Here is a 26540-nt window from a genome sequence, read left to right as displayed (position 1 = left end):
GTTTCAGTTGAGTTGATAGTTCATTTCTGTAGCTTATGTTATATACAGCAAAACATAAAATATCACCATCTCTGCAAGAAGTGAGCTCTTCCCTGCGTTGGCACTCTAACAGACGTGTTTAGCATTTCTCTGATTATCAACAGTGCTCAACAGAAAGGGCGTTGTTTGGGATGTAACTGCGAAATGAGTTACATTGCAAACATTCGGGTAAGCAGAGACTCTACCATCCATAAAGACACATGTTACAGTGAAAACTGTGAACATAATCAATGTATACTTCACTGTAAAACAATACCACTTTCAAAAAATATATATATATATATTGAGGCCGAAATAAGAGGTATAATTTTCAGAGATCACACCTCACATTGGCACTCGATCTGTATGGTTGATGTGTAGAGTTCACCGCTAGTAAGTACAGTTCAGTAGCAACAATGTTACATCTCAAATTTACATAGTGATCATTGGCTGTACATGTATATAGCTTTCATTGATTTAAATTGATAGTTCATGGCCTTTAGTTTTGAGAGTCCTTGCTTTTTAAAAGATAAACTGCCTCAATGCAGGTCGCTAATTAACACCAATGAAGCTTATAGATACTTAGAATTGTGTACAGGTCACTGCTTTTCTTGGAGATTAGTTCTTCAACTCTTAAGATCCAATAGAGGTCGATCAAGGTCTTAAACTTCTTACCGGTCTTATAAATGTCTGTGTGTCATCACGCGTTTAACACCACCGAACCCTGAAGAGACCGTTTGGTGCAAGGACTGTTTGATTCGTGGTTTAGGAAAATGATCGTTAAACAGGGCGAGCTGCACAACTAAAAAAGGTATTGTTTTCTATCAGAAGTGCTACGAAGCAGGCACTGTAATGGATGTGGTCTTTTCTTTTTATTTGTTTGCCACTTTAAAAGAGGCTGTCACCCAGGCAAGTGAGCTTAAAGAGTCCTGTAATTCTCTAGAAGTGATAGGGGATGGGACGGAGTCAGGGAGGCGGCACTGGATTTTGGGCAGGGTGCGTTGAAGTTCAGGGGTCGGTGGCGTTGATGGTGGTTTTGTCGCGGGATGCCATGCCCCGGTACCAGCTGCAGTAGCCCTCCTTCTGCTGGATGCAGGCGTAGTGCCGGGACTGGTAGCCAGGGTAGCCGAAGTGGGACAGCATGTCCGTCCATAGGCACTCGTTCTTTGAGGTCACGAAGCAGGGCAGGTAGTGGCAGGGCTTAATCTACAGAGACAGAAGCGAAACTAAAGATGGAGCCATGGAGCAGGAAACACAACTGGATACTAGCAACAACTACTGTAAACTCACTGTGTTGTCTTCACTTTAATAGTCATACCTCCCTTGATACCCTATATATTTTTGAAACTTCTTTCGCTCGTTTCTTTTCTTTTCATGTCTCTCTAATATGACCTCATACCTTCATACTAATAATTAGATAGGTTAGAATAGTTTGCCCCTTTGGGAAATAAGCTTTTGTGTTTTCTTAGCGAGAGTTAGATAATTAGATTGGCACCACTCTCGTGCCTGTACACCAAATATGAACCTAGATTAGCTTTGCTAGCATAATAAGCAGATTGGATACATGAAGCTCTTTCCAAAGCTGACAAACACTCACATTTAGCACTTCTAAATCACTAATGAAGTGGAATCTTGTTTAACGTGTGAATTAATGTATTTTTGAAGCTGGATAGAGCCAAGCTGGCGGTTTCCCTCCTGCTCACAAGCTAACGCTAAAGTAAGCTAACGGGCTCTCGGCTCGAGCTCAAAATGTAGCATACGGAGGAGAGTGGTATCAATCTAGTCACCGACATCACGCCAAGACAGCAAATTAGCATACTTTCCAAAATGAAAGACATTCCTTTAGTGTCCCCTAATGATGCATTATTATTTATTTATTAACTTGTTGAAGCTAACAGTAATTGGCTTCATGCAAATTCAACAACAGTGAGCCTACAGTTTAGAGGTTTGTGCAAAGACCAAATAGAATAAGCTTTAATGAACCATTAACATATGAAAGAAATCTCACAGTTGTACAAGAGAAATGAGCTTTGAAGAAAGAAAGTGAGTATATGATTTAGTTGAAATATAGAAGCAGAAGTGGAATGTTAAATGAATGTCAGCCATCTTCCTCAAGCAGTGATGTTTTTGTAGTTCCATAATGATTCAATTCAATTAATTTAACCGAGCGTCTTTCATGCGCCACTCCTCCAGGTGCTCGCACAAAAAGAAGCTTAATATATACGGCATGAATTGCCAGGAAGATCCGCGTAAACCACTCAGTGAGGCGATGAACGGAAACGCGGCGTTTAGCGACAGCGAAGCGAAGCGGAGTCGTCAGCTGCACTCATCTGGATCTGAATGAGCCGGCAAATTCAATTAGAAAGTTCGAGGGCACACTTCTCATTTTGGGTGTTTTTGTTATTCAGGCTCGGAGAGTGCGTCCTCCACGGTTCAGAGGCGTTCGACGCGACTTCCGCGTTTTGAGTGCTTTTAATGATGTGCGCAGGATAGTTTTCTAACCGGCACGACACGCTTCCTGCGCTCCAGTGCAGTAAATCATCGTTTGGCGGGGAATGCGGAGGCCGACGGAGCGCGTTTTAATAAGCGCGATGATGTTTACGCCCGCCTGTGCTTACTGACTCTCAGGCTGAAGTCTCAGTTGATCGATGGACTTCTCTGGATGCCTCTGGGCGGCTGCCATGTACGCACTGAGCACAGTTTACAGGCGCTGGCCCGCACTGGGAACAAGTGGGTCTCTCTGCTAATCCACTTATACTGATAGGGGCCGATGGAGCGAGCAGATGTCCAGGACACTGCTGTACAGTAGGACGTTTACGAGGCAGGTCAACAGCTGCACAGCGCCAGGCTACATGTTTCGAGTCGCATAAAAACCAAACAGGAATGAAGACTTGAGCTGATTCCAGAGCTGTTATTTAACAACTCCCAGTGTTTGTGCTAAAACTAGTTTTCTCTCCATTTCTGTTTCCACTTAACATCAATGATGAATTATGGGGGAAATTCGGCTCATGATTCAGTCCCAAAAACAATGTTGACTGCACAACATCCTAGTAAACGTGAAAGTCGTTTCAAGTATGAGTGAATGTTTTTTTTGCATGAGAAGTGCAACAGTAGCATTAATGAGCCTGAATTGGTTTGACCTTCACATACTTGTGTTAGAAGTATTTCCTCCCTCCTGTAATTATTAACGAGCACCAAAGTGGCCTTTTATAGACGCAGTCAACCGGTTGCAGCGCTTTTACGTTTAGTTTTTGTTGTGAAATGGAGGGGTGGTGAGCTTTAGCTCCTCCTCTTGTTCCTCCTCCTCCTGCCTCCTCTTCCCTCCTCTTTCTCGTCCTTGCCGGCCAGAGGTTGTTGGTTTCCACTCACCCTGCAGTTGCAGCCCAGCTGGTAGCGATGGTTGATGCCCTTCTTCTGGGCCAATGAGAGGCGCTCCCACCGCTCGTTGAAGTTGCACAGTCCCGTGTAGACCTTGCCGTCGTACACCCGACCTGTAGGAGAAAAGAACGGAGGGAATAGGTTAACATGCCGAGTCACGTGCCAGTCAACCCACTTTTGCTGGTATCTCATTTAGCTATTTGTCTAATTTCCTAATCCTCCTCATGTAACATAGGATAATATAAACATACCGCTCAAACAAAAACTTGTTTACCTTTGGTAAAACAATCTCACACAGTAAGCCCATACTAAACCAACACCCCTATTTCTGAATATCAAAAGGTCAGCAGACGTCTATTTTTAGCGCCGGACCGTTTGCGGCTTACCGACTCTTGAGACAGGTGCACCGCGGCGGGCCTCCGAAACCCTCGGGAACATCATGAATTGTCACCATACGTCTCCTTCAGCGTGTTGCCACCACGCGGGAATTTGACAGCTCACAAATATGTGCTTCTTCGACATCCCCCCCCCCCACACAGAGCCCCCCTCTCTGCCTGTGTCCCCTGCACTGGGATTACTGGAGTCACTAGCAGGCTTATTACATGGTGTTGAGTGTGCGACATGGCTCTCAAATACTAATAAGTACAAGAGCACTCGAAGGCTCAATCAAAAGCAGCTCGTCTCATAGGCCCTAAAGCCTTTAGCCGGTAATGCAGTCTTGATCATATGCAGGAAATTTATTATAGAACCTTGAGCGCAGCGAGCGACGTCGGTGATGTCACTCGCGCCCGAACGAGCGGTAAACAGAGCCGGCGCTGCCCGGCAACGCCGGCTCGTTCGCTTGCATTGTGGGGTGCAGTTACAGTATTTACAGGTCGGGACTTAGCGACAGTTATATACGCCAAGCACCGCAGGGTCCAAAGTAAACTGCACGTCTGTTGGAAATAGCAACTCGTAAAAAAAAAGCTTGTGCTGGAAAACGCCGGTCGCATCCTGTTAGCTGTTAATGACGAGTTGTGAGAGAATTGCTCTCTGCCGTTTCTGGCATGCAAAGTTGAGGGAAATGAGTGCCATTTTTTATTTTTTAAAGGGCCCCTACTTTGCCTGCTTGCACAGTGGCAAATGGAAGGGTATAAATAGTGGGAAGGTTTGTGTCACAGGACAAATGAAGAAGTCCCTGGAGAGGAGAGGGGAGGAGTGAGGGAGCAAACAGATCTGAAACACCAGGTAAATACAAACCAGTTTTCTATACATTTATTTTCAAATATTCCAACTCCATCCTGGTGAATGAAGTTCTCTACTCGCGTGATGACACCTTAAGGACGTCAAGGCAAATGGTTGGAAAGCTCCTGGAAAAGCTAAGTAAGTTTAAAGTTAAGAAATTAAACCAGGCAGTTTGACTTTTTTCGTGTTTGACACCCTCAAGTTTAAATAAACTAATTAAAATGATAGCAACAGAAGCTGATATATTCTGACTTTTGGACCCTAGTGCTCCAAAAAGCTCCAAAAACACAGAATCCTACACATGATGGCGTCTTTCGTAAAAACCCTCCCTGCCAAAAACAGTGTCGGCCATTGAGCTTACCTGTGATCAGGTACTGGTACTTGTTGATGTCAAACTTCACGCCGCACAAACTCTCGGAGGCGTCCGTGTAAATGTGCTGCACGTGCTTCACTTTGTCGAATCCTTTGTACATCTGCAATACACATGAAGCAATGCTGGCGTTAAAACCGGAATAAAAAGAGCAATGTTGCGCTCTGGCACAACACCTCTACACATACATTGTCAGGAATGAAAACAGTCCGCCGGCTTTATCAGGTGACATTCCTTCAGGAATGTCTCTCGGGAGAAGTAGTATTAGGTCCTTAACTAAATCAAAGATAACATGATTATGTTGTGTAATGTTCTCCGACTTTGATGCCGGTTTGGCAAGGGCATTGCCAAACCGTGGACATCAGCTCCTTCTATTTGTCCCGGCTATGCAGAGCCAACAGTCAGTGTTTGCCCTGAGAACTGTTTTTGTCTTCTGTGTAATTTATTTGTCTGGGAACAACAGGAAATCCCTGTTTAAACGCATCGCCCCCAGAAAAAACAGGACAAACTGTTACTAAAGCCTGAAACTGTGGCGGGTTTCAGGAAAGCCAAAGGCATTTGTCTCATAGGATTTGTTGAAATTTGGAGGGAATCGCATTCTATTACAGCCCACAAGGAAAACCACTGTTTGCAGAATAAACCAGCAGACTGTAATACAAATAAATAACCCAAGAGGTGCAAAGGTCGCCTTTAATTCCTGGGGATAATCCTAACAGTGATGATTGGTGTGCTTCACGAACAAGAGGCCACTTAATGCTTTTGTACAAACTGGGATTGTACTGATACAGTGCATGACACGGTTGAAATGTTTACACTGGGAGCGAGGAGTTTGGTTGAGTTGTAATGCCTGTAAGCCCGCTAATCCTGCGGCCTGGCTCCTGTCTGAGCAGCAGGCCGGTGTCAGCATCTGTCAGAAATATGCAGCGTTATGTAAGAATATAGAGGAAGTGAAGAGCGGGCTTTCATGCTAAGTATCCCAAACTGCTTTTCAGCTGTCACAACGCAGCTGAGGGGGCGGAGAGGCAGTGAGTGTGTTGCATTATAACGGTATTCTTAAATGGAAGAAAAACAGTTTCTTAAAAATCACTTTCCACGAAGAGACCTCGTGCTTATAATCACAATCAAAGGTTATATAACGTAGAGCAAATATCTGTCATGTGGGATCATGGAGCATGACATCTCAAGCTTTTGAAATATGTTCCCTCAACATTCAGACAAGATAATCTAAATCATGAGTGGCTATGATAAAAAGAAAAATAATTGAATTAGCAATTTAAACCAATTATTCCAGCATGTCCAAGTTGAGCATTCTGCTCTTTAGACAACAAGCGTGTTCACTCCACCAATTCCTCCCCTCCCTACATTATAGCGAAAGGAATAGTTTAATATTTTGGGAAATACACTTACTCGCTTTCTTGCAGAGTGTTAGACAGAGAGCCAGCCAGGGGGCAATTAGCTTAGCTTAGCTTAGCTTTGCTAAAGACTTGATGCAGCGGGAAACTGATAGCTTGGTTCAATCCACAGTAAAATAAAGTTAAAAAAAAGACAGAAATGTACGCACTTCAGGTTGTTTTTAATGAATAAAACGTGTTAACTACTAAGCTTTAAAAGCGTCTGTTGTTGTTAGCTTAGCCAAGTCTGAAAGTAGGAGCAAACAGCGAACCAGACTTTGTCGCTCAACTTGTGTAACGTGTCAATTCATCCGCTTTAGAGGTACTGGTAGGGTTTTTCTAACTTTTAACAAAGCCAGTCTAGCTCTTTCAGTTCATACACTTAGCTAGGCTAACTGTGCTAGGCTAACGGCACTGGCTCTCGCTTCATGTTCAACTCGGACATGAAACTACTACTCGTGTGATCCTGAGAAAGAAAGGGAGCAAGTGTGTTTTCCCCCAAATGTCCTGCTATTCTTTGAAAGCTAAAAGAGATTCGGTGTCGGCTGACAGGCTCACCTTCATTTGCTTGACTGTGTAGCGCATCGTTCCAAAAGGTCCATCTCTCAGAAGCTTCTTGCCCACGACTTTAGCTCGGATCACTGTGAAGAGAGGAGACAGACATCAGACATCAGCGGATGACTTTGAAATGGGTCTAACAAACTGTCACATTCCTCTAACGTAGAACTATCCAATCCATCAAATAGCACTCTGCCTCGGCCAGTAGGAGGCATTAGCAAACCCATTATAAATACCATTTCAGGACCGGTTGGCACCACAGTTAATCCGTTTATCCGATTTTCTGCATTGCTGCCGTTTGCCAAGGAAGGCCAATGGGAAAGAAAAACGCTAAAGGGACTTTTGAGTTTGATACAGAAATTAGAGGGAAAGAGGCCTCAGCCATGTAACACTGCTGGTGTTCAAGATTTCTTGGGGGAGAAATGCTCATACAGCTAAAAAAAGTGGAACTTGGAAATCAGAGGAAACCTTTTGAACCTATAGTTGTATTATTCAGATCAGAGTTTTTTGTTTTTTTAAACACCAGGGTCACATGAGCGGTGGAGTGCAGTGTGTGTCTCCTGTTTCCTTCTATATTGGGATCAGGGCTGGAAAAAGATATTATCAGTGTGCCGGACCCGCATGTAAACGTCTGCGAGGTGAAAACGGTTGAGACTCTGATTTGTTTTCTTTCACTCTCGTTGGAGTAAAAGGGGATTATTGTGGAAGGCCGGGGAGCGGGAAGTGTAGGAATGAGCGATAATTTGAGCCGGTGAATACGAGTCTGAACCAGAGCTGCGGGCCCTGCATGCAAGCAGTCTCTCCTCTGTGAAGTTCACCTGCTGCCCACAGCCGACCGGCCGCAGACACAACTAACACTGGCCGTGTTTGTTATCTTCTCCCGGTGGAATTTCCTTCACACATTCTTCAGGGGCTCGCATTCCCCAGAAAGGAGGGAGGGGGGGAAAAAAAGCGACGCCTTTCGTTCTGTTTCTGAAGGAAGAAACGAGGCATGTGGCATGTCCTGCTTGCCTGTGTTTGTCTAGCTGTCCTACTTCCAGGCAAGTGGGAATGGGTATAAAAATAAAACTCAAACAGGAAGCAGTTACAGCACGGCCACCCACAATTGGTGACCACACATTTATTTTGGACATGAAGACCCCAGTTTGAACCAAGTGTTTATTTAAACAACCCAATTTTTCTTTTTTCTTTTTAAACAGTATTTCAAGCCCTTACGTTCTTATCTAAAGAATGTGGCCACCCAGCAGCTTACGGCTAGAAATATGATGTACCATTTGGTTCATTTGATTCAATCTGGTGTATTTAAGGAATCTTTCTGAACATGACCAGGATAGTTCTTTTCAAGTTGTCTATGACAAAACGGGTCAGATGAGGTTATTGAGCATGCAATAAGTATGCTAGCATGTTGATGTTCAGCATGTTTAACATGGTCAACACCCTGATTTTGGTGTTGGTATATAAACATTAGCTAATGAGCACTGAACACAAAGTTAAAGATGTCCACATGAAAGTTTCATGGCAATCCAATGAATCTTCATATATTTAGCTGAAAACAAATGTCAACGCATGGTGGCGCTAGATAAAAAGTCTGTCGATCACCAAAGCCACTGGGGCTTATGAATATCTTTACTAAATTGCATGGCAGTCCATTCCTTTGGGTGGACGGACCGACTGACATCCACCGGTAGCTTCCACTGACAGCTTCACGAGAAATCACACAACCAAGGCCAGCAGATCACTTCAGAGCTCCTGGTCACCCTCCTGCCCTTTCACAGGAACCTGCTGCAGACGATCTAGATCCATTAATCTGTCAACTCTTTCAACACGAGCCGAGAGCGCCGTAGCCTGACGGACCTCCGCTCAACGTACCCAAATGCAGTTTGACAGACAGTTTGCCGCTGCAATTACAGAGGAAGCGGGGCACAATTACGGAGGAATGTGCAGATATAACGGGATACTTTTGCCTCCGTTAAACACACTGCTGCCGTTATTTTTCGAGCCTCACCCCTCAAAACCGAGTTTCCTCCTCTGCACTGACCTCATGAGCGACCCTCAGGGGAGACAAGTGTTTGAAGGGCCGCAGGTCAGCTGCTTTTACATCCAGATAGGTCCCCTCTTGTTGGACGGCGGCTACTAATTGGCCAGTGATGGTGCCATCACCCAGAGGAATGTGTGAAGGGCCTCAGCTGCTCCAGGAAAAGAGGACTGGTGTCAACCCCCCGCAGTGACCCCTTCACCGCCTCACAATTCAGCAGTTATATTTACGCACAGCGTTACAAGTGTTTATTTAACCCACTTTCATATCGCACATCACCCTGCTTCAGCTGGATACTATGGGCACACTGTGTAGAGGACAGTTTCTACCTTTGAAACGCTTCACGTCACGTATAACTGGTCCTTAAACGTCTGTGTAAAAAAGGATATATACTCACTTTCTACTTTTACTGAACTCCCACTGAACCCACTGTTTCCCTTCCAGAGATGATAGTCTTACGTATTCATGCGGAAACATTGATTAGTTGGATACGGCTGTAACCGTTTTAACTTCACAAGTATGATGTAATTTAAAATCATTTAGTACTGATTCATTACCATAATTTATAATTGATGGTTAATAATGTGATTTAGGCAGAACATAAGGAAAGTTAAGTGCTTATATTTGCCAGATTATTTGGCTGAACTTTTCAGATACCATGAATCTTAGTTAATTTAAATTTATCGCATATGATTTGTGTTATAAAATTATAATTAATATACCTTAGCAGCTAATATATTATCCAGTTGAGTTGAAATATCCATGAGCCTCTCTATACTGTAGTGCAAGAGGCTCTCTTCCTCTTACTTGCTAAACATGAGGAATTACAGGCCAGGGGCCGTGACGCACAAGTATTCGTCTTCTGCAGAGGATCTGACATACATTTTCAAGTGTGGGAGGCTTTTCGTGATAAGAGAGGTAACCAGGGCCTGACAAAAAAGAAGTGAATCCATTTCTCCCTCAGTATCTCTTGTCGAAAGCAGGAGGATTACACTAGTGTGAATGCCAATGTGAAATCTTAAGGTGAGCATGTAATTTAGTTAAACGTTTATTTCAGCCTACGTACAATGTGGCAAACTGCAGGCATCACAATAACAGGGTTGCTCATCCGTGTGTGTGTGTGTGTGTGTGTGTGTGTGTGTTTGTGTGAGGGAGAGAAAGAGAGGCAGCGAGGCACGGGGCGGGTGACGGTGATTTTAGTATGCGGAAAGTGGTCCAAGTTCGGGGAGGCGAGTGGGAGGAAGAGGAATTCTCAAGACGACACACCACCACGCTCAAAAATAAACACTGAAACTGAATCCGCGGAAGCATGGAGCCCGTGGCGTCCACTTACCGGTTGGCAAAATGCAAAGGCGGCCAACGGAGTGAGAGCTTCTATCACTACGTCAGATACCTGCTGATTACCGGGACTCAACAAGGCGACAACTGCGCCTATTGGATTGAGCCACGGGACTCTCAAAGCAGCCAAAACGGGATGCCAGCTGACCTCAAAAACGCTCGCGGTCCAACGCTAAAATATTGTGTCTTTTGTTAGCTTTACCAATGTTTTTTTATTTTATGAATTCATCACAACAAAGCAACGTCTCCAAATTAGATTATAAGAGGGAGTCACAGCCGACACCTGAAGCCTTGACAGTTGGTCTGGCGTTATTTGGGCACGTTGCTACCTTGTGTCCTGCTTTTCATATCTCGCTCTCTCTCTTTATCTTCCTCATTCACACTCACACTCACACTCACACACACACACACACACGCACACACACACGCACACACACACACGCACCTGCTCAGATGATTACCGAGCTGTAAAGTCCTGTTTGTAGTCCGATCTGCTGCTCTCCATTTATAAAAAGGCAGTCTTAACTATTTTAGTTTTTTTTACACTTACAGGCCACCAACGAGATCAGGTGACATTCTGGAGATAAATACATTTTATTACAACTGTTTTAAGGTCAATAAGGGTCAAATTACTCAATGCTCACTTTACAGCAAGCACAAGTGAAGGCGAATAAATCATTCATCAGCGTTTGGTGCAATAGTGGTTGTATCGTGAGTGTGTGCTGGCCTCCTGTTTTAAAAACAGCAGACCCCTGAGGTGTGAGGTCATCAGAGAAAAGGGAGGGACATTGATACGCCTGGCTCCCGGGACGAACATCCCAGGCTTGAATGGAATCCAGAACCTTTTGACACAGCATCGTATTTTAGCTCACTTTCGGGAAAGCTACGGATATCCGATCCAAGCTTGCGTAACGCATCTCACAACGGGAGTCCTGGCTCCTCTCGGGCGATCGTCTGTCACCCGTTGACCCGCAGTTGAGGAGGGAGTCGTGATTTAACTAAACGTCACTCGGGAGTAGGAGGAGGTGGAGGGCGTTCTGGTACCAGGAGAGCCCCGCTACGCAGCACAAAGCTGCTCTATGCGGCACGAACATACCCTCGGCAGGGCGGGATCCATTTCTCTTGATGTCCTGATCCTCAACCCCAAACCCAGCATAAACACACATCACGCTAATCCCCGGCAACTGACCTGGTTCGCCGTGCGAACATGTAAAAGGTCTGCTCTGTCACCCCGAGCACTCGGGAGCTAGCGGCCTTACAGAGCGATATTAAATCTCCGGGTCAAAGTTTACTGCCGGGCCTCTAATCTTGCTTTTCGGAGGGCTTTGGAAAAACAAGCGCTGCTCATTTCCCCTCGTGAATGGGCTGCTTTAACCCAGCTGCCTCGTCGCAGCCAACAAGAAAGCAGCCCGCTCATTGCCTGGTGCCCAGGTATGATAGAGGCTGACGGGATATCTCTAACGCAATCAGAGCATTGATAAGCTCGCCAAATGGGAAACTTCCTACTTACACTTATAATACAAACTACGATTTATGAGCAAGGATTCAGAAAATACCCTGAAATGCATTCCACTGTCTCTAACATCCCACCATCAGAATGAAGGGAAAGCGGCTCCTCTTAAATATCTCTATTTGAACGTGTCAAATAAAGAGAGACAGACTCTAATAACCCAATTGCCAACTCTTTAACCTAATTGTGATTCATCTAGTGGAGTGCGTGCGGGTGATTATGGGTCAGGGCCAAGAAAACGGGAGCTTTGAACTCAACTGCGGGTCTTAAATTGGGAAGATTCAGACCTGTCGCCTTTGATGTCGACAGCGAGAATTACAGGGTTTCTCCCTCGCCGCATTGGCATTCCAACCCCGTACTTTTTTGCTTTGTTTTCCTTGTGTCTGTGTTTTAACCGGGCTCCGTGACACGAGCGGAAGCGCAGGTTTTATCTCGAGGTGATAGAAATAGGATCGACGTTAAAGTAAAGAAAGAACCAGACTCAGAGGATCAGATTGTGTTATTTTAAAGCGTTCTGTACACGTTATACCTCTGAACTGATGCTTTGATTAACATTGAACTCGACACTTTACCTTTATTTTAAGACATACGTGTTAAAGAAAAAGACAATAGAGGCGAAAGTTGGCTTCCTTCACACATCTTGAAAGTCTGGACTCAATTGCAAGAAAAAGTCAATTTGAACCAGACCAATGAATGTTACTGGCTGTGACCTCTGCATCCGACCGGTGTATCAGAAGTGTTTCCCTCTGAGGGCTGAGGTGCATGATGGTCCGCGAGCATTCAAAGCACACCTGGAGCTAAGCCGGCACCTTGGAAATGGGATTTGTGGAGCTCGCGACCGATCGCTGCGCCCATTGAAGTCAGTCCCAGATTGTCAGAGGGTGCCAACACCGTGAGCCATCTGAAGGACTGTGAAACAGGCCATGTGGTCAGGGTTCATCAAAGAGCAAGAGACATAGAGGAGCGGTATGTGCCCCACTTCACCGGATTCCTCTCATAAAAGTGAGGTTCTGAGAGGGCGAGTTGGCTTAACCTGAAACTCCTCCCCTTTAAGACCTTCAGAGGGTTCAGCAAAGCGCCGTAGCGAGTTCCACATCCACGTCACCTACATACAAACACACTGGTTGTGTCCTTGGAATTTGGGGCAAAAAAAGCCTATTTTTCTGCATTTGAAGGGGCCTTTGGACACTACTAATCAAACAGCATTTTAAAGGCACGTTAATGTCCTTAATGGGAAGTAGTTCATGTTGTCGTGGTGTGACAGATCAACAGGAAGAGTGATAGCGCCGTGACAGAGGAAAACCTATTTATACAGTTTGATGTCATAATTAAACGGAGTAGTTCATTGGTTTTGGAAAAATGCATATTTGTTTCTTGCCAAGAGTTAGATAAGAAGGTTGATGCCGCTCATGTATGTTGTAAACGGCTCGTCTGACTAAAGGAAACTACGAGCACCCCCAAAGCTTACTAGTTAACATGTTGTGTATTATTTTATTTGTTTAATATGTTCTGCATCCAGAGTGTAAAAACTATATTATTTTTGCCTAGTTTAGCATTAATATCATTGTTACCTTACAGCATGGTAATAACTTTGGATTAATCTTGTGAATGAGTGCGTTTCCCAAAATGTCAAACCATTTCTTTTAAGGATAGAATGGTACCTTTAAGGATAGAGAATGAGCTTTGGGCGTACATTTACAAAACATATATTAATGTGATTTTATAGGCATATTTAACATGAAAAAAAGATATGTACTGTGTAATCTATTCTCATCTCTACTGGTGACCACTAGTAAGTGCAACATCATTCAAAGTGACGTCGGAGTGTGTGCGTGTGTGCGTGTGTGTGCGTGTGTGTGTGTATATATAGGGGCGTTGCTGCAGAAACTAGGATTTCCCTTGTTAGTCGAAACAAGACTAACACATGGGCTACCCACATGGCTGCAGTGTGTGTGTGTGTGTGCGTGCGTGCGTGCGTGCGTGCGTGCGTGCGTGCGTGCGTGTGTGCGTGCGTGTGTGTGTGTGTGTGCGTGTGTGTGTGTGTGTGCGTGTGTGTGTGTGTGTGCTCAGTTTAGACTGATAGATTATTGTTTGATAGTGTGTCAGGGTTTTAGAGCTCCTCATGACAGCTTCACGCTTTAGGTCAAGTGATAGTGAAACAAAACAAATGTATTTAGCCGCATTCAAAGAAGACTGTCAGCTTCTGCCTCATGTCAAGGTGTCAAGGTATGTGTGTGGCTTTAAGTGGCGGGTTGTCGGTCGGTGTCTCCTTCCCTCACCAGAGATCAGATGCCCTCATGTCTGAGACATTTCATCCCCAGAGCCGCCTGCATCTCTGGGCCCAAAAAGCAGGGCAGATCAGATATAACCCCAGTTATCCTTACCAGTGTTATCTAAAAACAGTCCGAGAAAGCATAACCAGGCAGGAAAACAAGCTCCCTCCCAAGAGGCCGGGCATATCTGAGTTACAGCCGAGTGGCGGCCTGACAGAAATACCAGTGTGCAGATAAATAAGCAAGATTTGAAACTTCTAAGCCGACTGTGGATCCTTTCATCCACTGCCGTTACTTCACACCACTCACACTTATTAACCTTTGAGCCACACAAACATGCCTGTAGCCTGGGGGGAACTATAAAATCAAAACTTCATCAATTTGGGGATGGAAAGCGTGGAACCGTCAGGGAACCCTTGACTCGTGGGACAGCTGCCCCTTTAAGAAGCATCACTGGTGTCCTTCACTGACCACACACTTTGTTAAATTAAAACTATATTCCAATTGAAGAATAAAAAAACAAATGTCTCAGCAGGTGTATGCTGGCGAGAGCTATGATGCATTAGAATAGTCATCTGAAAATGACATAAGCGGAAATAGTAGTTGTGGTGTAAACATTTACTGTTTTTCTGTTTATTTATATTACTTGATTTTTTTAAATTTAATATGTGTCTCTTGTGTGCAATGCTGCTGTAATCCTGCAATTTTCCCACTGCGGGACTAATAAAGGATTATCTTATCTGGTTGAAAGTAAAAAATAAAAGTAGTTAATGATATATCTTTATTTACTAAAGTTTGACTAAAAGCATCCACTGAACTGATCGCAGGTCAGTCCTCTCTCCTGTATTGACTGACAGGCAACACTTGTATCTGAACATCTGCTCTCAGTACAGGGGTTATAATAATAATAATACAAATAAAAAAGAGGCTCGTTGACGGTAAAGGGGTGACCCGTTACTTACCGATGTCGGAGTTGCAGAAGGCGTCTTGCGGGTGCGACAGCGCGCACGAGCAGCCCTCCGTCAGCTGGTTGACCTGCAGGCAGCCGAAGACAAACAGCAGGCAGATCAGGTGCTGGTACACCGACTGCATTTTCGCTCTAAACTTTTTTCCTCTCGTCTCTGCCGCGGGAATAAAGTGTATGGAGTCCTGGTTGGGTCCGCTAAGGCTGCGCGTAATGTCCAATGTCTCTGCTCTGCTCGTGGGTGTGCTTGTCGGCTCGCTCGTGCGTTTTCCCCCCCTGGTCCCGGAGAGGCGCACCAGCCGTACATATAGCCCGCCGGAGCGCGCGCGACCACGCCCCCTTTCCACCTCTGCAGCTCGCGGGCGGGGCGGCCAATCAGCGGCCGGTGATGCCATTAGGAATTACAGACAGCAGACACGATGACATACTGGAACTTTACTCTTATTTTCCCAGACTGGCACAAAAAAATAGGTGCACAGAAAAAATAACATAAGATTGACTCACGGATGTTTATGCATATTTTTCTACACAGTGAGAGGGAATGGTTTGAGGTACAGCCAACGTAAATGATGTGTGGAATAATATATAGGAACATAATGCATCTACTTGTTCTCATGTTGCAGTATAAAGAACACAAATATATATGTTTTTATCTTGTCATATAAATGACATATACGTAACTTACATTTATATTCAAATTGATATTAAACTGATATTAAAAATGAAGAAATAGGTCAGACATATAGTTTCTCATGATATGCGTGTAATGAATTCCTTCCTCCAATAGACAGAAATAATAACAATATACCAATCAAAATAAACAAATTAATACAAAGTACTCGCTTTAGTTCAATACTTCTTTTCGTTTCTTAACAACATTTTACTTTTTCTCACTTTTCACCAGAGTCTCACTTACATCCCACTCGCCCCCTGACGCCTCCTTAATAAGTAAGACTTGAAGTGTATTGAATACGAGGTGCAGCCAGATTCCTCCAGTCTGCTGCAATCGGAGGCAACAGATGAAGGTTTGTCTGTAAAACGGTTAGAAACAAGAGCTGTGAAAGCAAGCGAAGGCTCCAGTTTAGTTTTTACACGTTTGGTGTCATTATTGTGATTAAGCAGCTTTTATTTATTTATTTATTTTGAGCTAATCTTCAAAGACGTTTCGCCTAAAGTGCAGGCATTTCATGTGGCTCACTTAGTCAGATTCTGTTCTGAAATGAATTCACTCAAGTCACTTTCAGGGCACGATCAGTGAAATGAGCCAATTAAAAGCTCTTTTCTCTTCTTCCTGGCTGTGTTCACAGACCTGAGTGCAGCTGCGTTATCGCTGCAGAGGCTTATCTGCAGAGACTGAGGGAGCTATGTTAAGGGTTGACGCTACTCGCGGTTATATAAGCAAGCTAGGAATAATCAGGTCGGGGACCTTTGACCCTTAATGTGCCTTCATTAACAGTTATCTCCGCTTAAAGAACCTGCATGGCCAGATAGAGCCTTTATTTTGTGCTTACCAAGGCAGCGATAAGCTTGTGCTTCAAATTACTATTTTAAAAGTGAGTTTTATTACAAAATAACAGTTTGAAAAGTTTTCTCATAAATCGATATTTTCTCTTTTCATATAAAATGTTTTGCTTGAGCTTATGATAAAAAACTATAAAAAACAGGATATATTGTTTCAGACTAGAATAATAAGCAGGAAGTGTCATGAATTGTTTTACAGTTTCCATTCACCCGTGATTCATGTCAAGAATTCCTCATCCTTGTCTTTTTCTTTCACTTTATATACATTTGCTATTACCCAGAAAATAAGCCAGTGTTGGTTCAGCGGTGCGTTCAGGTACATTACGTCAACACATTTCTGTTTTCAGTGCAGCGGTCGGGAACAACGGTAGGACATTTACCATCTGTGGAAATTCCACATCACCGTCGTGGAAGTTGTGTTTGGTCAGAGGTCTCGTCTGCCGGTCAGCCGTTTAGCCGCCGTTAACCATTGACAATGCCAGATATTATTTCAGCCTCCAACCTGAAGTCCGAAACAACAGATTTGTGACATTCCTCAGTTAGACGCATGCGTGACAGGTGGATCTGCATTTTGCTATGCCCAAAAGAGGAGATGAAAGCCGAGCGGTTCAGACTCTCAGGAAGTCCCAGGGAAGCTGGGGAGGGAAGGGATTCTCTTGGGCATTGTTCCACCGGACGTCACTCATGCATAGAGAGGTAAAACAGCCCTGCATTCCTCACATATATATCCCAAAGATTACAAATTGAACCAGCCAAGAGAAGGAAACAGACCTAATATGGGATTACGTAACACTCATTATTAACACACAGTAATCAGTCGCTAAACCCAGTAATGCTCTGTTATTTTGATCATCGGGAGGTGAGCTTGTTTGCTGTTTGACAAGGAGTTTGATGGAGGGGGTTTTATCCGTTTGGTCCCTGTGTGTTCAGGTGATAGACGGGTCCGGCATCTACGTGTTACCCGAGGCTGGTCGGGGGCAGGTCAGCCTCTACCAGAAGAGGACACATGAGACACGTTGTGTTGCTTCAGCTGGCTTGCTAACTTTACCCAGGAGGAAGGACCAATTTGTACAATCACAAAGGCAGAAAATAGGCCACAAGACATGTGTTTTTGTTGTGTGACTGATTGTCGGTTACATGTTTGGCCCTTTTGGAGTCATCTGGGGACTCGCTGTGGTAAAATAAAAAAGCGTAAAGGAGCTTGAACTCGCACCACCGTCTGTCTGTTTATACTCTGTGTGATCTGTACACAAAGCAACAAGTCCGGCCTCGTCGTCTGCTCTCTGTCGACGAGCCGCCTTGAAAATGTATTCACAAACTGAAGTAGAGGTTTCCGAGGCAGGTTGATGGCATGTGGCTTCAAAATAAAGGCTTCAAAATAAAGGCTTTATCACAAAATAGTTCTTGGAAAGCAGTGAGTATCAAAAAACTTGATGTATGATGTACACGAGTGTGTGAAGGGGACTTTTCCTTTTAATAGCGCTCGCTTGACGAGGGAGAGCTGCTCACCACGTGTGTGTGTGTGTGTGTGTGTGTGTGTGTGTGTGTGTGTGTGTGTGTGTGTGTGTGTGTGTGTGTGTGTGTGTGTGTGTGTGTGGGGGGGGGATCAATGTGTCTGGCAGCTGTCCTCACTTGATAAGTCAAACCACAGTGAAGAAGACGAGGCCTTCCTCTGTGTCTCAGCCCGACCACAAGGTCACTGTTTTTTGAACGTTGCAGCGTCGTGGGCCACTAATTCGCAAAACGTCGCGCTCCAGTTTAACTTTACAGTCAGAAATGGGACAAGATAAAACTGTGTGTCTCTCACAGCTTGTAACTCTGACTTGATCCACGCAACAGGACCCTCTGGAAATGATGTCACAGAACTAGGCCAACATACGGTAAGCGTAACGCACAGCAAAGAGCATTTTGTCTGAAAGAAAAGTCCAATTATAGGCATCTTTTGAGGCTGGCCGGCCGCCGGGGTAGCGGACAACATCATTGTGTACCGGAGGTCTTAAAGGCGTGCGCGGTTTTGGGTTGACGGAAGAGAACAGAGCGGGTGACTCAGAGGAAATACCTTTCATCCGACGGACAAGCGGCTAAAGAGACACAGGAAGGAGGCGAAACTTGAAAAGATAGGCCCGCCGGGAGCAGCGGTCACCGAGGGAGAGCGTCCAGCCCTGACTCACCCGGCGCTGTTACACGGCCCACATGCCATTCCAGTTAAGTGGGACGGACAGGACGACCCCAGCTCGGCAGCTCTGTGCTGCGAGGAGGACGGGAGTGGAAGAAGGCCGTAATCGGACGTTCTCCTCGTCACAGAGAGCGTTGACCTCAGTTCTCAGGTCGTGAGTTGGATTCAGGATGTTGTGGTTTGGCGATGGATCTTTCTACAACTTCTTGGGTGGCAGATTTCACAGAGAGGAAACACCTGTAGTCCATTGACTAGAACACTGACTGCTACTATTAATATCTCACAAGGTGCTTCTTGACACTCGATACCCTTGGCAATCGTTGTTGCTTTTATCCGAACAATGGGGGCTTAGTTGTTGTGACTAGGCTCAAAGCGCAGTATCTGAGAGCTGTCAGTACGCTGAGATATCGGTTGTTTGGCGGGCTGGTTGTCTTGTCTCCGCCTTCCCGCTGGAATAGGAAGTGATATCAAGGCCCAATCGCCGCTCAGTCCGTCCACTCCACTGAACATTTTAACAGATGCTCACCGGTTTCCAACCCCAGCGTGGTTTGTCATCTGAAGTGGAGTTAAGACATCAGAGAAGGAAACACAAACATGGCCCTGACCCATGATCGCGCTCACAATGGGACTCCCCCTGTAATAAAATATGATGAACGGTCAGTAACTTCCTACTCAGGCGGGCCAAATGCAACCACAGCGCTCACTGCTCAGACGCAGGGTCCCCTCTTGTACTCTACTGTACATATTTGGTGTGCGCGCGGTCAGGAAACCCCACAAAATGACTACGTTGTATTACGGCATGAGACACAGAGCCTAACCATAAACACGGGGATATGACAGCATGGAAATAGCTCTGAGGAATTCCTTAAGGTTGAGGGAATGCCTAAACTGGGTCCGACGCAGAGCACAGTAAAAACTAAATGGTTTAAAGCTTCAGTCATATACTGCTTGTATCCGGCAAACTATGTCATCGCAGCAAGTGAACATATAAGTTATATACTTTTTGGTTTAATTACACCCAATCTTTGGGCTGACATTTAAAACCAAATGAAAGTGAAATGTGGAAATGTTCTTGACTCAAATAAATGTTGTCAGGCGCATGGAGCCAAAGTGAACAGTCCAGTCATAGAGGAAGAAATATATTACTTATATTACATATAAACTTGTTAAGGGACTTGCAGCTGCCCTACTTTATCAAAGATACTCTATTACAAACGATAATGCATTACAAGCTCCGCCATTGGCTTGAAATGGAATACACCTCCTGTCCCCTAAGTGGGCGTGGTCATTGCATTACATATCTATACAGCTAACAGCCGTACTTTGCATTATGAAAATTAGTTTGTGATGTTCGTAAACGTTTGCTGTGAGATCTCGTGAGTGTGTTGCTGAGACGGAGAAAGACAGTACATTTTTCTCCGAATATGTCGGAAAATACTCGTTTAGTAGCAGAATGTGACTTGTGAAAAACGGGACTTATATGTACTTTGGGGACTATGGCGCAAAAGAACCGATCGAACCCATTGAAGTTCATGTAAGAGGTGTGTTCATAGTGACAAACCTACAGAAAATCACCTGACTGAAGCTTTTCCCAGCTCGAAGGAGCTTTTTTAGCTCATCGTTTCGGCTTCATTGCCAACAACTTAACCGCTTTGATTCACTACCAGCGTTCACACCAACCTATTTCTCAGCAGAGCAAGGCATTTGTTTAAAGTGAAAAAGCTGTACGCCAACTGTCCAGCACCACATATCTGACCGACAAAGTTAGCTGGTGAATATAGTGGAGTATTTGTTGGAATACATGGAAATGAACACTTAACTGTGAATATTGGGTTGTGACGCCACAATGCTGGCTAGCTACATCCCTCCAGCTAGCACAGGAAACCTACACGGCTACTGTCTTTGGCAAGCTACCTTTAGTTTTGGACAAACCTGGGCTGGAGAAAGTGTCCCACTATACGCGTCATTCATACCTCATTGGCGGAAACACCTCCGGTTATTATTGGTCGCTGTTTGATCGGCAGGGAATCACTGGGAATGCAGTATAGGCAGTGATGGGCTCTTGGAAAGATTGAGACTGAAAGCCAAATGTGTTCCTCGGATAACCACTTGAACTGTTTTGAGACAGGAGAACAAACCGAGGAGTGTGTTTACCCATACTGCTCCTCTATAAACCAACGCGTTCGTCCTTCTTAGCTGTCAGAGTGAGCCCTATTAAGTAGAGTTCATTTGGAAGACAGTGTTTCTTCTGCTCAGAATCCTGTAAAAAGCTTTTTTTCCCAGAAACCTGAGCAGCGGAGAGAAGGTGTGTGTGGGAGGACGACAAAGAAAGTTAATTTAGGGAAGCTGGTTTGAGGGAGAACCAGTGAATCACCAGCAGGTCAGAGGTCAAGGGTGTCAACGAGGCCCACAGGGTGCTGACGTCTCACAGTGGGAGGGTGGAGGGATTCAGGCAGATGGTTAAATTTAGAAAATGACATCACGCTGTCGGGAGATCCCTGTCCGTTGTTTCCTCTGGTCTCAGCATATGTAGCGTTTCATTCCCAAACCATTGGAGGGTTGTGTTATCTACCCGTGATGTCTGACAGGAAGGGGGCAGTTAATGAGTTACTGTCTTAGAAATGAGTCATCTGGCCTTTGCTCGAAGAAGAGCTATTATTTTAAGAGTATTACATCTCAGTGGGAAGTGGAAAATACCACAGAAATGACTGTTTATGATTTAGCATTTAAAGAAACACCAAAAGAGTCCTGTGAGAGCTGTGAATTATCACTTCATTCAAGCAATAATCGTAAGCCGTAGTCTTTTCAAGCACTTCAAAATACATCAGCCGTGTATTATGATTGCAGATCTGCCACTATGCTCAATCAGTCTTGTTGCACTGCATTATGGTCGATTTGTAGCATGGACTTCAAAGAGAAATTGGCCATCATTCCTCTTCTACAATGGATGTTTGATATTTTAAAGATTATCTCAAGAATGGATGCAATGATTGTGTGTTATGTGAAAAGGTCACTCATAGTATTGAATGTGCAGAGACAGTGCAGCTTCCCTCCAGTTCTGCAGAGTTTCAGTGTGTCGTTTGGGTTTTAGAGACCGACATGTTGACTGTTCAGGTTCAGTCTCTGCATTCAGCGTCTCTAGCGTCATTCAGCAAAAAGCAGATAAACAGTCAGTGACTAGCTGGTGAACACAGTGGAGCATTTAGCAGCTAAAGAGCCAGATATTTGGTTGGTGGGTAGCAAAGCAAAGCTAAAGGGGAGCAAGTATTGGACTCGCATTCATCAAGTGGCCAGAGACACAACTCCAAATGAATTTAATGCTGCTCTATGTTTGCTGGATGTATAAATAGGCAACAGTTAAGCCAGAGCAACATTATACAGTGATAATATGTCAGTGTTGTGCCAAGTAAGGAATTAATGCAGGTTGAAGGTTTGGCAACCGACTTGTGACCCTTTTTAAATGAAGCAATGTCCACTTGTGATCCATCATCAAAGGATTTGACCTGAGCACAGTCGGGTTGTTCCTCCTCGGACACAAGTCACTTGAAGGTTTAATTTTAAAGGTCCTGTGAGGGTTGAAGTTCCCTTTCTTCTCTTGTAAGAGTTTTACCAGGAAAACAAAGAACAACTTGGAGAAACAGAACGTTGTGTAACACAAATATACCGTGTGTTTTTCTTTCTTATCCATTTAGTTATCGAGTGACCCCGTAGATTTATCTTGGGACCCCTGGAGGGGTCGCGACTCACAGGTTGGGGACCGCGGTTTTAAATCAGTAATACATATCTGGACATTGCCTCATGTGACTGCATTTGCTACGTTGCCCCCAAAGACAACAAGAAAATACACTAACATCAATAGAGAGATTCTCACACGCCTCACCGATATTTGTTTGGAGCTGTGATCTGCTGTTGTTGGGAGTTTTCCCGGTGAAAGCTCTTCTTCTGGATGCCTCAGTGTTTCTGTGGGCGCTGATGAACCTTCCCCTGGCTGAGACCAGAGGGTGTGGGCTGAGCTGTCCATAGGTCACCATGATTTGCAAGACAAACCACAGCAGGAGGCAAGTCATCCCACATTTGTTTTTACGATAATCCCCCACTAACCAGACGGGGGACGCTACACAAACAGGAAACAGTCGCGTGAAGCCATTCTTTTAAGAAATTCATATTGGTGTTTAGATAGCTTACAAAAACAGCATCTTTTGTTCCTCCTGACGTTGCTCATTTCATTTAGAAACAGATACCTTTGTTGATCTAATGCAAATGCCCTCAAAAATCTGTTTGATCTCAAACACAATCCCTTCTCTGTTAATGTTAATGGTGTCATGAAGTTGACGTATCCTGTCGATATTTCTGTGGCGTAGCGGTTCCCAATGTGAGGGTCCAGACTTCCAGCATGGGGAGTCTAAGGGGTCCACGTACTGCTGTAGGAAACAAAAAACAAAAATGACCTTTGTTTTTATTGTGCTTTTTAAATCTTAGTTTGTTTTCCTCACTGCAGCATCTGGTAAATTGTTGGATAGGCAATGGGTAAAGCAGGACTTTACCAGTTAGTGTGGCACTTAACTATGACACATTTCAAAGAACCTTTTTTTTTTTCAAATTCCATTCCATTCTCCTGTAATTCCCAAATTGCTGTGAGGCCTTTCTCAGACCACGTTTAGAGCGCATGGGCACGTATCTACAAAGCTTCCTGCACACTGTGGTGACATGTCACCAATGTGATTGCCCCGTAGCGCCCGGATGCACTTAAAGGAACACAAGTAGTCCTTGTGTTAGTTATCAGCCAGGCAGCATGGTCATCACCATTTGCATTAGACGTAAATCCAGATGGAGATAACATATTCCGAAACCTTTTCTGTGATTGAACTATGTTAAAAGGGTTTTACAGCCAGCTCTCTACTGACTGAAAACTAAGTGTATCACAGTCATCGCTTTAATATCGGTGTCGTGTATGACAGAGTACCACCCATTCCTGCTGCTTGCACAGCCGGTTTAAATACGGACTAGCTTTGCTACATCCAGCTGTTCCAAAAACATCTTCCTCCTTGATGTCCCTCCCCTCTCCTCCCTATGTACCGTGTCTTAATTGAAAGCAGTGGAGGCGCTGACATTTGTGCTGAGCCCTGGTATGCGCTCTGCAGAGTCCCGCCTCTCCTTCCCCTGCTGTCAGAATACGTTGCTGACTCCTCTTGCCGCGCATTCATTTACTGTGCCTCATCAGCAACAGATGATTATTTCGCGTGTCCTAAAGCCGCTGTCACGCTTTGTGACGTTTGAGTGAGTGTGTAGAGAATGCAGCTTCAGTGTTTGGACCTGTTGTACGTTTATGGAGCCTTACGATCAGGCTTTATCACGCAAGTGCTGTAACTATACGATAACCAGGATGCTTCAGCGACAGCTTGAGCTTTGGTTGTGTTTACATTTCGACAAATTGGCACCCTTGGGCCATGGGCCGCAAAAGGGTCTCAGAGTTCCTCATGCGGTTTCTTTGGCTCCTTGACATATCTGCCTTCACACAGCCCCTTAAACTGTCCCACGGCCCTCATAAGAAACCTGGTACACTGATGGTTTGACCATTTATAATGTATAAACTCTGGAGAGAATGTTTGATTCTAACCCTGGGGTCTATATAGCATGGTTTACAGGTGAAATAAACAGAATGAGTTTACTTTTGGACCATTCAAACAGTTTATTGTCCCACTGAGCTTGTTACTGCTTTTGAAAATAACTTCCTCAAGGATGTATGCTTTGGCGAGTTGTGTTATTCTCAACAAAGTTGCATAAAACGGTGGCAAAGCCCAGTTTGCTGGTAGTTAAAACAAAACTCCCTCCACACCTTCAAATCCAGACTCCCAACATCTGCTGAAGTTTGCAATGAGACTGCAGGTTTAGACCCAGCTTCCTTCATTCCACGTGATTTCTGTGGAGACGAGAAGGAAATATTCAAGGAAAGACTGCGTCGCATGTTTTCTTGGAAACCACTCGATGACAGAAAGGCGACTGAATTGTTGCGCTGACACTTTCATGTGTGGCAAGAAACTACCAGCAATGTGAGACTCTGACCTCTGACCTCCCTGTGTGTGAATGTGGTTGGAGAAAAGGAGAATAATGAGAAGTACCAGGGACAAATGCATTTTATCTCTATCTGCCTGTTATGGTACACTTCTATCTGTCACGTTGCTCACAGATGTGGGTTTGGATCCCTGATTGTTTTCACCAGCATCGCTGAGCTGAAAGCATCGAGTGAATGATTCCATTCAGTCCTTGGATCATGGCACAGGGAATCCAAAACGCCACACAGTCACCTCATTTCTGCTCAGCCTTTTTCCGAGACCTAATACTGCAGGAGCCCCTGGAAAATGGGATAGAAACATCACTTTTCCTTTTCGGCTGAGAGGAATGTGGCACAGCGTTGATGGGTTTTGCAGGATTGGCTCGCCAGAGGCCCGTCTGTCCTTTTTTCTTCTAAAGCAGGAATGTAGGTTAGTGAATTGATTAGTGCTAATAAGGCTCGTCCAGTTCCCTATTACAGCACCACCGCAGAGAAGCCAGACTGAAATAGCTCTGCTTTAGTACAGTCTGGACATGTACTTAACACTGACTTTCAAACAAATCTCTGTTTATTTAAAAGTGAATGGACTGGACTCAAGTAGTGTCTGCATTCTGTTATTAAATTATATTGGTTAACCATCTGTAATATTAACCACGTGAGATCACTGAGATATTACAAGCTACTCTCTTATAAGAACAATTGTTTGCCAGAATAAAACAACATAAAGGGGGATTTAGAGTTGTCTGTGGTTTAGTTTAGGAGCTAATCTCTATTAACAGAGTCTGCATTCATATGCAAAATGTAACGAACTGTTGCATAAGATTTAGATCTCGGAAGCATTCTGGTTTTGTGTTTGTAGTCCAAGTCATACTGACTCATCACGCCTCAGCAGGCTTTGGTTGAATGCAGGTTAACGGTCCGTGTGGAGAGCAGAAGTGGAGGGAAACAATGTCTTGGAACCCAAACCTGTACTTATAAAAACAATCCGGTCGTACGCGTCGTCTTTCAACTTCAACTCCAATCTTGCCTCTGAAATTGTCAGTTGGAGTGTTAACAATGAGCAGCACACATTAAAGGAAGTCCTGGGTCTGCACTGGAACCCCAGGAATATCTTTTCCTCCAGTCGCTTATCCTTCCTGGAAACCACAAGACCTGTGGGAGGTCAGCATGGGCTGCTTGGGTTTCCTCCTACAGGTGGAGATTGTTGAAAGTGAAGTTGTAGAGAGATACTGAATGAAACAGCTAATGGTAACTAGTCCTATACTGTATGGGCCACATTGCTTGTGATGGTTCATGATGATCCTGAGGGGACCATGATTGTCAATACCAACTTTCATGCACTTGAATGCAACCTCCACAAAGACACAGACGGTCACGGCAACTTCCACAAAACAACCAACAAGATTCTTGTTCTGGATTTTAGTGACATTGTTGAGATCTGCAGCTGGTGGTGTAATGGACCGTACTTGATCTGTGATCAAAACAACAAAAATGATCTGTATTGGCTGAGATGGCTCATCAGCAATCTGTATAATCGGCAAAAAAAGTTGTTAGTGGGGCATTTCTAGAGTGATTATATTAGATTTGTAATGCATTGCACCCCTATCTGCAGCAGTTGCTTTGATGATCTGACAGAGTAAACTTGTAATTAATAACATGCACTGTACAGATGGTTGTTTATTGAATTATTTCATCAATTTGAGTGAATCTTTAAACAAATTGTTGCTGTTTC

At 44.4% G+C, this 26540-nt stretch overlaps 2 protein-coding genes across 2 annotated transcripts in view; one reads left to right on the top strand and one right to left on the bottom strand.

The window, feature by feature from the left end:
* The window catches only part of syn3 (synapsin III), a gene marked incomplete at both ends in the record, with an annotated part of 81698 nt that overhangs the window by 33705 nt on the left and 21453 nt on the right, over nt 1-26540 (top strand). The gene's annotated exons all lie outside the window — the stretch shown is intronic.
* On the bottom strand, nt 1027-15187 carry LOC306752339 (metalloproteinase inhibitor 3; the record flags this gene model as incomplete). Its single annotated transcript, XM_079236090.1, has 5 exons — nt 1027-1224; nt 3388-3509; nt 4982-5093; nt 6940-7022; nt 15058-15187. The coding sequence occupies 5 exons, from the start codon at nt 15185-15187 to the stop codon at nt 1027-1029; spliced, it is 645 nt and encodes a 214-aa protein (XP_079092216.1).

This window comes from Taurulus bubalis (assembly GCF_910589615.1).
Source record: "Taurulus bubalis genome assembly, chromosome: 20".
Classification (NCBI taxonomy): Eukaryota; Metazoa; Chordata; class Actinopteri; order Perciformes; family Cottidae; genus Taurulus; species Taurulus bubalis.
Note: the sequence above shows the minus strand (reverse complement) of the source record. Positions and strands in the feature narration are given on the sequence as shown.